The sequence below is a fragment of the Chaetodon auriga genome, chromosome 14 (assembly GCF_051107435.1).
Source record: "Chaetodon auriga isolate fChaAug3 chromosome 14, fChaAug3.hap1, whole genome shotgun sequence".
Classification (NCBI taxonomy): Eukaryota; Metazoa; Chordata; class Actinopteri; order Chaetodontiformes; family Chaetodontidae; genus Chaetodon; species Chaetodon auriga.
In genome coordinates this window covers 19,599,033-19,612,792 of record NC_135087.1, presented here as the reverse complement: position 1 = coordinate 19,612,792, position 13,760 = coordinate 19,599,033, and the positions used below count along the sequence as shown (strand labels likewise).

Sequence of the window (13,760 nt, the reverse complement as noted above, 5' to 3'; positions counted from 1 at the left end):
TGAAAGAAGCCAGCATGTGATTCTCTGGAAATCGGATACAGAGTAATGCATCTTGCATATTTCAAGGACATTACCACACAAAGTGCAGATGAAAGTAAAAGTAAAGGATAGTCAGTTTCAATCTTAGTCTTACTTTCCCAAAACTTATAGTATATAACAGTGCTAAATCTTTTACGTAGTCAGATGGCAAGCTGAAGGCCCTGTGTGAGAGCCCTGTCTCTGTCTCTACAGACTACATTTAGGTACAACTAATTAGCAACAGCAGATACACTTTAAAGGAAACATAATACAGACTGAAATACAATTTGTGTTAACATAATGAGCAAATGTTGTTAACTCACGTACCTGGCAAGTCACAAAAATGCTGATACTGCACATGCATTTCATTTATTTCCACCAAAATAAGCAATGCGCTATCTGCTCCTAGCCACCTTTTTAATGGTTATCTTTATGCACTGACAGCACTTAGTAAAGGACAGATCATGATGTGTTTTAATACAGAAACAGTCAGCAGCAATCCTAATCTTTCCCTAACCATAACCAACCTCTCCAGCATGGTGCAGTAAATGTAATATTCTATTCACTCAAGCAAACGTTGACCCTGAATACAATCCGGGCAGCGATTGTGTGATGTGTGTCAGCACAATGAAAGTATGAATGCAAATTAGTTGTATATAAACAGAATTTCTAGGAGACAGGGTTGAGTGGGAGCAATGCTAACATTCTTTGGTTCATGACCAAATACTTCTAAAACAGCATTCCCATCAGTGTAGGTCGTCCTTTGTGTTTAATGCAAATTAGCATGCTAACACCCAAAGCTAAAGGAAAACTGATCACCATATTAGCATTTTGCTCTGATCCTCATTGCGGCACAGTACAGTCTCACAGAGCGGCTAGCATGGCTGTAGACTCAGCGTTGCCGCTTTAATTGCTACCTGCAAGCTGCATCTATTTTCTACAAGGAAGCTTCTCACACATGTTCGGTCAGAACGGCTCAGTCCGACTACAAAGTGGGAAATTATGGCCCCTGTTGAATCAAGTGGACTTTACTTTATAGTGCTTAGTGAGTGCTTATGTAGAGACCAGGCTTTGATGTCAGTGAACCCTTCATGTGGAAATGATATCTTGTTTAAATGGGTCCATAGCTCCACTATAAGCCAACTGTACTGTGTAAGCCTCACCAGTATATTTTCCTGCCAAAATCACCCCTCTCCACTCTCTAAACACTGATAAGACTTGAACTCACCGAACCTAAAAAAGCAGAGGAGACGCTTCTATCGCATCTGGTATACAGGTTAATTGTCAAATCTACATTGCAAAGGGTGCACGAGTCAGGTTTTGTAGTGCATGTGAGTCAAACAATTTGATTATTCTGATTAATTTTATTTGTATTATAACAATGAGTACACGCACATCATCTTAAATAACACATTTAATTCACATCACATCCCTGGAATGTGAAACAGACATTAAAGATGTTATTCTCATTGTCTATCTCTGCCAGCCTGCTCTTGTGTGTGCCGCTGTCTCTCCTGCAGGGAGCATGACAGATAGTGATCGTGATTGGGCAGAGCTCTGACCAATCGAGCGTGGCTGCGTGCAGTTAATTGAATTCATGAGCGAATACTTCTTGTCCTGTCGACTGTCCAGTGGGAAACTCAGTCGCATCCATCTTCAGCATCCCAGCCACTGTAAATCTCCATGAATGTCTCCGGATTCCACTTTCAGTGCGGTGGCGAGATAGCGGCGTCGCCCTTGCCTGGGCCCCTTGAGATTTTCCTGCCCATGACACGGAACAGTCCTCTATTACAACGTGGGAGATTAGAGAATACACAGTAATGAATGAGCAGATATGGATAAACGAGTTCTAACTACTGCTCAGTTGTACGCTCGAGTCTGTGAAGCTTTTTTTTTTGTGTGTGTGTCGTTACCAGTTATTTCCATTCTGTACACACAAAGCACACAAGCAGATTTCAAGCCAGGCAATTCTTCAGACAGTATTTTTTTTGTTGCTTCAGAGCACACAGAGGGATTTGAGGATATGACTGACATGCTTGCTCATTTGAAGGAAAACAAAAGCCATATTAATTTCAGCATGAGTCCACCCACGTGATCGCAGACTGTTTTTGCGGCTCGGCTTCAACACGTCTGACCGCGCTCAAGCAATGTATGCAAGCATTGTCCAACAAACCACAGCAAGGGTTTTATTCAAATCGTAAGGCAAACTGCTTTGCATGATATCATGATGTCCTGCACTGTGAGACACCTCTATCAGTGGAATCTCGCAAACGGGATACGCATGAGACGGTGATGCGAACATGTGACGCGTTGAATTGATTTCAGCGAGTGTAGTGTGTGAAAAGGGGAACTATTGCTTCACCCTCCTGCATACACCAAGACCATGATACCTTTGGAGCCAGTAGGAAAATGGAAGTTTGCTGCAATGCCCAGATATCACACCTCATACCAATTGTTCCACGTCAGCCACTTCACATACTCTATATGCATTAAACCTCTGACTCTCTGTCCATGACTTACAAGATTTTCAAACACCAGTTCCATCGTTTCTGAGATTTGTCCGATTCTTCAGCGTTTTGACTGTGTCTTTGACTGGATCTCGTCTATTTTTTAGCATAGATTTTGGCCGTCATTTGATTCCTGTTTTGCTCACTTGTTTTGCTGTTGATCTTGTAGGTAAAGCGTTCCCTGATTTTCATCCTGTAAGCAGATGGCATGAATGAAAGTTGAAAAACTAGGACAACTTGGGTGCTAATCTGATGAGGGGGATTTTCTGAGGAGGAAGATGAAAAACAAAACTTTAATGAAAGCACATCTTTACATGCTCAACTGACATGAGAAGATGGGAGAAGAATGTTCTTGTGCTTAAAAATGCCTCTTTTCTCGTGCATACAAAACTTTATTAAGCTACATTTGGTAATAAGGTGAAAATGATTAAACTGCTGCACAAGACCCATGTTTCATATACATAACAAGGCTATATTTTCAGACATTTGAACCATAGTATTGTGCTTGCTGCATCCGTTAATTCAGACTTAAGCGTATTAAATTATGTTAATCTTAGCAGATCCAAGGTATTCAGATTGCCAAAGCAAATTTGTGGAATTGTCTTGACAAACTTTCAAACATGGCTCCAACATGTCATATAACAGAAAGGTATGCACTATAATAGATGGCGACACTGCTAATAAAAATAACTAAATGAAAGCAAAACAATCCATATGCACCATCTAAGAGGAGCAGCCGTTAACAATGATAGGCTTGCGAGGCCCTCTCTCCTCGCCCACTGGATGTCTGCAGCGGCTGTACCAACAGCATATACTGATAACACAGATGTGCTAATTGACTCTTGTCTGGTTACTTGTTAATTGTTTAGCAAATATCTACACAGAGTTGGCAACAATCCATCCTGGTAACCCAGGCAGATTGTGACGGATGGCTCCCGCTTCCTTTCCACTTTCCTGACATTTAGACAAAAGCAACAAGAAGCTGAGAAGTACAGCAAACAAGCAGACGTCTGTCTCATTGTCTTTCCCGTTCCTTCAGCTTTGCGGCAGAAGATCAACGTCAGCGCAGACCTGCAACTCTAAAGCTCTGAAACCCTTTGGACCTTGAAAACGACAGTGATGCAGCTGGCAGAATTCTGCAATGAAACTCATTTGTTATGAAAGCTTGCAAAGCTGGAGGGCAGTAATCTGAATGAGATACTGTCATAAGAAAAAACAGGCACAAGGGTGTCTGAGCTGACACTGGAGTCAGTTAACAGACCGTTTGTGTCAACGTACGAAAGCTTCCTGTCGTGCAGCATTTACTTCCTTTTGACTGAAATGCAGCATTGTTGTTGATCTCTCTTGTCTGGTAGATTTGCTGTTTTTTAATCTTACACCTTTGAATATTTGTCATATACAACTGAAACAATATTCGTTTCAGCAGCCGACATGTTAAAGAAGGCGTGATCCCAGCTGTTTGCAGTGATGCTGACAGCCGTGCACAGAGACGCTAATTGTTAACCGCCTAGCTGTATTCAACAAGTGTCTCCAGTCCTATGTTAGCGTATCTGTGTGGTCATTTATCAGCAGTGTGTGCCCTCTCCAGTCACCTCTCAAGCTCCTCGCCACTCATACATCATTCCTCTCACAGAACCAAACCGACCCCCTGAGCACATGGATAACAAAGCTCACTTACTCCCACAGGCAATTCATCCCCCACTGGCCCTTGTTTTCACAATCTGACAAGTGTGATTTAAGAACTGCGGTAGTCCAGGAGTGCAGCGGCCATGTCTGGCTGCACTTTCCTGCCCCGGGAGCTTAAAGTTCAGCGACATCGCCACTTTGATACTTTTTACTCCACTGTCATTAAACTAAGATAAATCGATGAATTTACATACCTCGCCCAAAGGTTTCAGTGTACTCTAGATAACTTTTTTTTCTTTCTTGATAAATCATTCTGCTTGCGGTGTCAACATTATACAGAGAGGAAGCCACTGAGCACAGTGAATGCATAATGCATGGGTTGAGCATGACTCAATACACATAGCAAAACCACATCTATACCCACACAGTTGGTCATAAATAAACAAGCTTCCGCCTCACCTCATTTGAAAAAAAAAATAATGGTGTATTTGGAGAGCGTTGGTAGCTGAATAGTTACCGACACATGGCTGCATGGTTGCAACTATTGCTGGTTCAGCGCGAGTCGGCAACCTTTATTGCATGTCATACGCATCTGTCTTTCCCACGTTTCCTTTCCCCTCTTCATCAGTTCTATCAAAAAAAGGCAAAAAATGCACCAAAAATGACTAATAATTAAAAAAAAATGGTATATATGCCTTCCTTTCTGTGCTTTGTTCAGTGAACGTCACGTGTCTGTGAGACTGTAGTTTAACGTGTACGAGCATATGCACTTGTTCACAGGCTTTAGTTTGTACAAAGAGTGCCAAAAGGTGGTTCACTCATTGACGAAAAAAGGGTCATTTACTCAGACTAATAGGTTTTCAAAGAATTAGACCTGGATTATTCACTGCCATGTTTATTCACTGACACCTTAATGTGGCTCTGTGCAGCCATTAAGGCCGTGCCACAATAGTGGACTGTGGGAGGCCCCTGACGAATGTGTTTTTGTCCAATAGAAAATGCCACCCCCTCTTTCTAATCCATTGAGTTGACTGTGCCAGTTTCCCAGTGGGCCTTGAGGTTTCTCAACCACAGTGACAAAACGTGGCGAACTCGCTTGGAATCAGCCATAGCTGTGAAATTTCTGCCCCGCACTGCATTATAACTAGACAGCCATTTCTGTGTTACTACCATGCTGGTAACAACTGTAGTCCTTTACTTGTGTGCTTAAACTTTTATTGCACATTGAACTGACACATTTTACCCAACGCATTACGTGACACACATTTGGCCCTGTGGAATGGATCATATACTGTACTGGCTGATCTTAAATTGTATCTGTAACAGGCTTGCTAAAGCATGCAGCAACATAAACAGATGCATCATTAAATGTTTTAATTTATAGCTCAGCTGACATCACCCGCAATTACTTCCAGCCACTTACGTTAGTGTTGGTTTGTCCTGTCTTGATTGTTTTCGAGAGAATTTACTAGCCTGGCAAGCCACACGCCCAACTAAAAGCAACACCAACATCATTTGGCATTTTCATCGTTTTGTTTATTTCCTTCTGACACTTCACATTTTAAATGTTTCTGTGTTGATTTATCCTCTACTCTATCTTGTCCTGGCACATGTCTGTGAACCTTTCGCCCTAATTTGAGGCTGAGCTTGAGGAAAGTGCTACTGAAGGTGCATCATTGTGTCACGGAGAAAATTATGCAAACTGAAAAACTGAAAAGTGTACATTCATTACAATCTTCACGCTGAAGTCAGTGCAGCATTAATGCCTATCGAGTCAGCTCAGCTCGCAGCGCTCGCTCTGTACGCCGCCTCTGTCTGTCATGGCCTCCCATGTTATCAGACTTCCGACTCCAAGTTCGTCTGAGTGGGGAACAAATCTACATAATACAGATCAAGGGCAAACTACAGTAAGCCGAGCCAGTCACTCATGATAAGAATCACCTCTTGTTTCTTCCTGACGAGAGAGGGAGAGAAACGAGATCCCCATCAGCGGACAGGTTTTTGTTTTTTGTTTTTTCTGCCTCACTGTTTTGTTCTCTGTGCTGCCATCAGCTTCTGATGATTCAGGTGGAGGTGAGCAGTCAGTTTCCAATCAGGAGATATCACCTCTCTGATTTGCATAGATATGCAAATGGCTCAGGTTACAGTTGAGTTGTTGAGACCGCTGATATCAGTTGGTGTGTCTGTGTGTGTGTGTATGTGTGTGTTTGTGTGTGTGTGTCTGTTCCCGTGTAATCCCCCCCCCTACCACCCCCACCCACCCCTTGTGCTACCTGCTACAGTATCTAGGTCATTGTTTTGGCTGCTCGTGTTCCTTGTCTGATGGATACGTACTGTATTCAGTCAGATGCTTATGCAGCCTGGGCCAGGTTATTTATGATGCTACAGGCAGCCTGTGGATGTCATGCAGGGTTTACAGTCTGGGCTTATATTAGCCTTTGTCACTGACTGATGTACTTTTATGTAGCAACGGCATATTTTCTTCTGTTTGTAAGTTATGTTTTCCCTGAGCTGATTTGTGTTTTGTGTCTAACATATAAATCTAGCAATGATACTCAATGCGTTGGAACGTAATCGGGAGCTATTTTCCTCAGCTCAAGTAGATTTTTTGTTTGTTTGTTTGTTTTTTTGTTCTATTTTCTGATTTTTGCTGCCAACAAGCAAATAATTTTCTAAACTCTGACGGCACTGTGCGAACATTTTTGGCTGAGGTACTGTGACAGTGACTGTGTGAGGAAGCGTTTCCATTGACAGATTTTCTTTCTTCTTTTCCTCCCTCCTCCTCTGTCCAGTGTCCTCACCCGGCCCAAACATCACACTGGAGGGTCAATACCACTGTCACCAGGGTCCTGGGATCCCACTGGACAAACTGTGCGACTTCACTACAGACTGTCCGCTCGGCGATGACGAAGGCGACCTCTGTCGTGAGTACACGTTGATAGGCTACGGGAGCAGGTGTTGACAGGAATTTGTAAGAGGGAAGCTCAGGTGTCAGCCGACCTTCCTGCCTTCATTTCTACAGCAAACCGGCAGAGTTGTGAAGTTGGTGAGCCGTAGCGAGTCGTCTTTAATGAAGTCATTGCGTCCTGCCCAACAGAGCAACAACTAAGCATCTGCGTGAGCTTTCCTGAAAGAGAGGCAAGGGGAAAGGCAGGAAAAAAAAAGGCAGCGTAGCTATGCTTGGCTAGCATTTCTCACCCTTGACATATTCCATGGCTGTTATTTCTATCTCTATGCACATTTGTTTTCTGCTTTTCCTGAGGCCTAGGAGGAACACTAGCCAAGTATGCTGACATCTTATTCATAAGTGAAGTCCCCCAGGCCCTGCTGTTTGTGTGTGTGTGTGTGTGTGTGTGTGTGTGTGTGTGTGTGTGTGGATGAGTGTCTGTGTGAGTGGCGAGGATCTTTTTTTAGTCCTACCTGCATGCATTTATTTTTTCATTGTCTTCACAATTTAGAGACACAGAGTTCAAAACTCTTACCCTTGAGTTTTTTTAATGTTGTAGTTTGATTTAAGAGTTTTTCACCCATATAAAACTGACTAGAATTAATTTGCTCTTCCCCACGGTGCAGGTCAGCCTCCCATGTGGTGCTTATTAAAATGATGGCTGCTCCCTCTTGCTTATATGTTTGCTAACTATGGGAGATAAGAGGGTAAAAAGGAGGTGAAAATCCCAGCCAGGCGCGGCTCCTCTTTCTACTGCAGAATGGAATTATCACTGCTAATTGGCCTGAGAGGCTAACCCAAGGGTATAATCTCCATTTGAATGTTAAGAAGTGTGTGTGTGTGTTTGTGTAATGTTTTGATTGTAGAAGCCAGAATTGGAAATTTGAGCATAAATAACAATAAGTAAAAAACAAAGCCAGCTTGTACACACATTGGCTTAATTCGGCAACCATCTGCGGCAAAGCATGAGATATAATGATCACATGCATATTCCAGAATCACGTGTTATGGAGACCATAATAAGACTGTAATTGTTTATTTACATCAGTAACATACAGAGCAGGCAGAGTCTTGTTTAATATTTGACACTGACTGATGGGTCTTCCAGGGAAAGGCTTATTGCTGTGAGCCAATGGGAAATGTGTACGATCTGACGCCTCTTTTCCTTACATCTCCACACGTCTTTTCCACTGTGTGCTCTCATAATACTGAGCGCACATAGGCATGAAGGCCAGCTGTCATTTGCTTTGAAGGTCTTCTCTCTGTCTCTCAATCTATTCTTAAAATAGTAATAACCTTTATCCTTTTTGATTAAGGACAGGGAGCAATGGTCCACGGTTCATCAGTCCACCCTCATACTCTCATATGTGTCTCTTTTCTCTCGCTGTCACCCGCACTCCACTACTGTACCTTAGGCTCCGCATTTGTTCCATTTTCATCTCTTTCACTTGTCACAATTACCCCCTGCTTCCCAAATCAGATAGTGTTCCCTTTCTGATACCATATTCTCTATGATCTAGTCACCAGTTATCTTCTTCATTTGATTTGATCTATTTAAATCCTTCATAAGCTGTGCCAAGGCTCATTAACAGAGGGGAAAAAAAGCAGAGAGAGGCAGGAGGAACAAACTTAGCTTGTGTCAATCACAGAAATCTTTGACATATAAGGGAAATGGAGTCCCTGTGGATCTCCCTCGCCATCCTACCCTGGCATCATTATGCATCAACACATCCTCCACTCTTTTGAGAGTCACAGCTTCCTCTGGTAGTTGGTCTAAACTCTGCAGGCACCCCACTGCTCTCCAACGCTACAGTTCCCCTGCAACTACAGAGAAATGCTGCTTGCATCAAAGGTGGATGCGAGCAGGAATGTAAAGTAGTAATCGTTAGAGATTCTTTTTTTGTGTTTGTTTGTCTTGGAACATCATCAGTGAAAGCGGATCATTGCTGCTCCCAAAGATCAGCCATTACACACTGAGACCAGTCAGCCCCAAACACGCGCCACATCACTTCCCGCGCAGTATTTTCCTCAACGCAGACCTACAGTGGTAACTGTAAGAGTTTCAGTGTGACGACACTCTTATTACAATTGGCAGTGTAATAAGACTTTATGATAGCTTCATTATCTCTCGCTTCGATTTAAATGAATAATCTAAGAGCATATGCTAGTGTAGTCAGTCTTTATTAGAGGGGTCCTGCCATGGCATGTTTTTATAGGCTGCGTCCTCTCGTCAAGTTGTCATGACATCGGTGGAGCGGTGTTGACATTGCATTGAAAGTGACGTATATAACTGGATGACACTCTACTCTCAGCATTCATAAAGATTAAGTAAAGTTCATTTCAGACTTCATAAACTAGTAATGACACTTTTTTCCCACCTCATTAAATACAGTGTTTCAGGTCGAAGACTGACGGCAAACAGTTCTGAATGATAGCTTGGGCATCAGCACGGAGCTGATGCGCAGATGTGATATCACCACAGCCTTCTTCATTCATGTCATGAGCGGCTATCATATGATGTGACTTTGAATGTCTTTGCTTTGCACGAAGAACATCTCAGTGACACTAACTGGTTTACGTAAGAAAGAGAGTGACTCACAATATCACAAGACACAGTAGAACATGAAATTTACTTATTATCCCGTAAGTCCAGAGGAGCTTTTATCTGCTTGAGAAAAACATTCCCAAAAACATAGCTTCAATTTAGCAATTTTTCTTTGTGTAACATTAAAATAAAAATGAAATGTTTAATGATGTTGGGTCTTTGAAACATGAACAGACTGTTTGGATAAAAGTAATGTGAAACTAGTCTCATTGGTAAAGGGAGCATTTTTCTTGCTGTTTCTCCCTTGAAGAATACCTGCTTTATGATCTCTGCTCGGGCCAGTTTCAGTTCCATTATCTGGATGATGCCATTTCCAAAAAGCACACTGTTATCAGGGCACTCGCTCATTCTTTTAGGTAATGGGCGCTCGTGGACAGCGGCTCGGGATAAAAGGAACATAAAGCAAACTTAAGGCGAAAACTTTCACGCTGAAATGAAACTTAAACCCACCTCAGCAACACCTAAAATCATAAAGAATGAATAATTAAACGAGAGATATGTATGTCATAAATAGATCTAGATATGTAAGATTAAAAAAAGTCATTTTAGTCCATAAGAATGTGGTCCAGAAAACCAAAGTTTCTCTGATATGAACTTCAGCACTGTAATAAGTGAGTGACACACTTAAATAATCCATGCTATATGATTTATTCATATATGACGGGTATTTCAGTGTTGTCATTTCAGCACCTTGGACATGACAGTGACATTAGTTATGAAAAATTTAAACTGATTTGGAGCCCTACGTGTCACACATAAAACTATCTGTGCTATCTGTGAGTGGCGATGGATTGGAAAATAGTCCTGAAAGTGAAAAATTCAACCCAAAAATGTGCCATTGGCAAAAAATAATGGGTGCTGGAATATTTGCCCTGTCTAAGTTCTATTTGATTTATTCAGTCAGTCACTTAGCCAAACATAAGAGGAGAAACCTTGCTTGCAAATCAAGGAATTTGCACTTTTTCATTAAGCCGCTGTGTGGAAATAAGGAGACAGGCCACACACACACACACACACACACACACACACACACACATACAGAGACATGCGTATCTCTTTTTGTGGTTATGCGAGCACTGCACAAACCAATTAAGCATTTTCCATGTATTGCAGCTGTACAGACTAACTTTGTAAATTGTGGTCAGTGGTCCAAAGGCTTCTGAGGCCCCTGCCATTTTGTGAAGTGATTTCAAGTTGATTGCCACCTCTAAAACACATCATGTCACTACCTCAGCTTTCTCATTTCCCCTCAGACCCTCTTCCTCTACTCTTTCCTATCTCCCCCTCTGGGCCTTTTCCATTTTCTGTTCCTGTTTCTCGAGTCACTCTCAGAGCCCCCCCCCAGCCCCCACCCCACCCCACCACACTTCAACCCTAATTTTCGCCAACACATTTAGTCCTGTGAGCCATTAGTCTTGCACCCCCCGCATGCTTCTCTCCTCTCAACCTCTTCGCCTTCACTGTCGCTCAACTCTTTGATCCCCAGTCCCCGTCCTGTCCTTTTTCTCCTTGGCAGTTTGGCAGTCACTCCATTCTCTCCTCTCCACCCCCCCTGCTGTGCCTGTCCACTCATTGTATGCCCCCCTCTTTCGGCCCCCCTCCTTATCATCTTCTCCTCTCCTCCCCTGATATATTCTCTCTCCTGTATCTCTTCAGGCCACTTTCTCAATGGCAGCTACTGCTCTTTTGAAGAGGGAGAGTGCAGTTGGCAGCCAATAACGGGCCGCGGTCTCTCCTGGAGAAGACTCCAGTCACCAGCCAAGGCGACCAGACAGAGCTGCCCGTCATCAGGTGACTAAGACACATCTCTCATGATATCATCAACACTGCTCTGATCAAATGATGAAGTGGCCTACTTGCAGGCTCTCTTTATTGTGCATACAGCAGCATTAATGTCTCATCACTTAAAAGGGGAAACATTTAGACTTGGAGATTTTTAAACCAACAATGTTGAATATTTGAGTCTAACAGCTTGTGAATATGGAAAGGTAACCAAAACTCTCTGATGTGTCAGACACAGACGTGTTGTCTTGTTCGGAGCTCGGTGTGCTGCTACAAACACAATCCCACCGGGTGTAAAAGCTGCAGCGTGCAGAGTCTGAGTCCTACATCTGCAGTTCATTGTCGGTGCAGTGACTCGAGCGTGGCTCAGTTTCCTGAGGCTTGTTTTTGTTCTCGACTATTTACAGAGGTCTCAAAGGCAGTCTGGGGAACCCATAAATGGAGCATTATAATTTTACACCATGTTTAGTGGTGTTATTTATAATTTATGCATCATTTTAGAATTTTTTTCTCAGTCTGTGACTGCCACAGTTACCTGACATGACAGATAATCAATGTTAGCTATACTGTTTGATGCTGTTGCTCTGCTGAACATTATTCTCTTTTAAAGTTCTGCATCAAGGTAAAGAGAGAGATAACCAAACATGGCAGCAGCTCAGTTTCACATATTTTTATTTTCAATTTTCTATCCTAAAGTTTTAGTCTCTGTGTAATAAGTTTCAGTTCTGGCACAGTTTTCCTTCCTCTGTGTGTTTAATATATGCGTTTGTGTGTTAAAGGTGCCGCATTCAGTGTGGAAGGAGGCCAGTCCAAAGGTCAGCGTAGCTCAGCGTTACTGAGGAGCCCCCTCTTCCCTCCTCCTCTAAGAAACTCCCCATGCAAGGTGAGCAAAGTGTCATTTTCTTTCACAGACATGCACAAATGTATGATCAGATTTACTCAATTCAGTTCACTCTTGGGTCAGTGGGTCTTCGAGTTCACACTGCAGTAAATATAAGCAGTCTTCTTATTTCTAGCTGACGACCCTGGATTTTCTCCAATGTAAGGATAACTGTTGCGAGCAGATTTTATCATCAGCTTGTGTAAAGTAATGCTCGAGCTCTGTGAGCTGGTTTAAAACTCCAGCGAACTTTCGGATGCTTCTAGCTGATTTGTTGTAAAAGCAGCTTGTGAAGGTGTCTCCATACATAAGCTTTGGGTGGCTTTAAAGCTTACTATAGAAAAACACTGGCAAGCGCACAATGGTTAGATTTATGTTTTAAAATTTCAAAGTCTGTGCTTCACTTTCATATGAGAAAATGTTTTGAGGATGAGAAAAAAAAACACTTAGTGTGGAAAACATTAAGTTATCTAATGTAAGTTTGGCTGAAGAAAACCTCCCGAAACTAATGAAGGACACGACAGAGACTTGTTTTGACCTTTAATCACTGATAATTAGAACTTTGGCTTCCAGCCAGTGAATGTTCGTGTCCTGAGCAGGCAGTTTTCTAACCTGTAATCCCACATAATAATATTGTTTGCCGATGACATGACCTTTGCCTTTGGAAATACCAAGAATCCAACCGTTTGCAGCTTATGTTAGAGCAGGTAAACACACTGTTCGACTGATTCCTTCCACTTAAGCTTTCTATTTTGGTTTAGCCATGCACACCACTTCAACTATGAATGCAGCAGCAGACATATGTTCTCACATAAAACTGCCTGAATACCTCTGTGTATGTGTGCTCAATTGAGTGTTGTCTAAACCTGGCTCCTGAACAGCGACTGCAACAGCGACAGGTCTGCCAAGCTTTGGATTTGTCTGTAATGTGCTGCACTGGTCACCAGGAAATAAACGTGTGCTCACTCAGATTCATTTGTGGCTTTACCATACAACAGCTAATATAAAAAAAAAAAATTGTTTTTGTGTTGACATTTAGAGTTGTGCAATAATAAAACAAAATGTAAAAAAAAGAATAGGATTTGCATAGAAGGCCACATAGCTGCATTTTTCAGCAGTGCTTTTCAGTTAAGACAGGAACTGATAGTTTTTCCTGTAGGAGTAGAAAGAACTTTTTAATTCTGTATGTTAATTCCTTCAGAAACAGCTCAAAAATCAAGTGGTAATGTGCCAAGACAGCAGGTTAACACTGTGCCATCTGCATTTCCTGAGAGATCCTAACAGTGAAGTTGACCTCATCCATCACAGGTTGTATCTGCTGACCTATTTGTGAAAATATTAGAAGTCATGCATTATTCAGATCATGATGCTCACAGAGCAGGTCTCCAGGGTTGG

At 42.3% G+C, this 13,760-nt stretch overlaps 1 protein-coding gene across 2 annotated transcripts in view; it reads left to right on the top strand.

Annotated features, from left to right (window-relative positions):
* The window catches only part of alk (ALK receptor tyrosine kinase), a 310,918-nt gene that overhangs the window by 246,472 nt on the left and 50,686 nt on the right, over positions 1 to 13,760 (top strand). For both annotated transcript variants that reach the window (XM_076748574.1, XM_076748573.1), the window contains exons 6-8: positions 6,944 to 7,075; positions 11,360 to 11,494; positions 12,265 to 12,368. In XM_076748574.1, the coding sequence (XP_076604689.1) occupies positions 6,944 to 7,075; positions 11,360 to 11,494; positions 12,265 to 12,368 (371 nt within the window). The remainder of the gene's footprint in view (positions 1 to 6,943; positions 7,076 to 11,359; positions 11,495 to 12,264; positions 12,369 to 13,760) is intronic.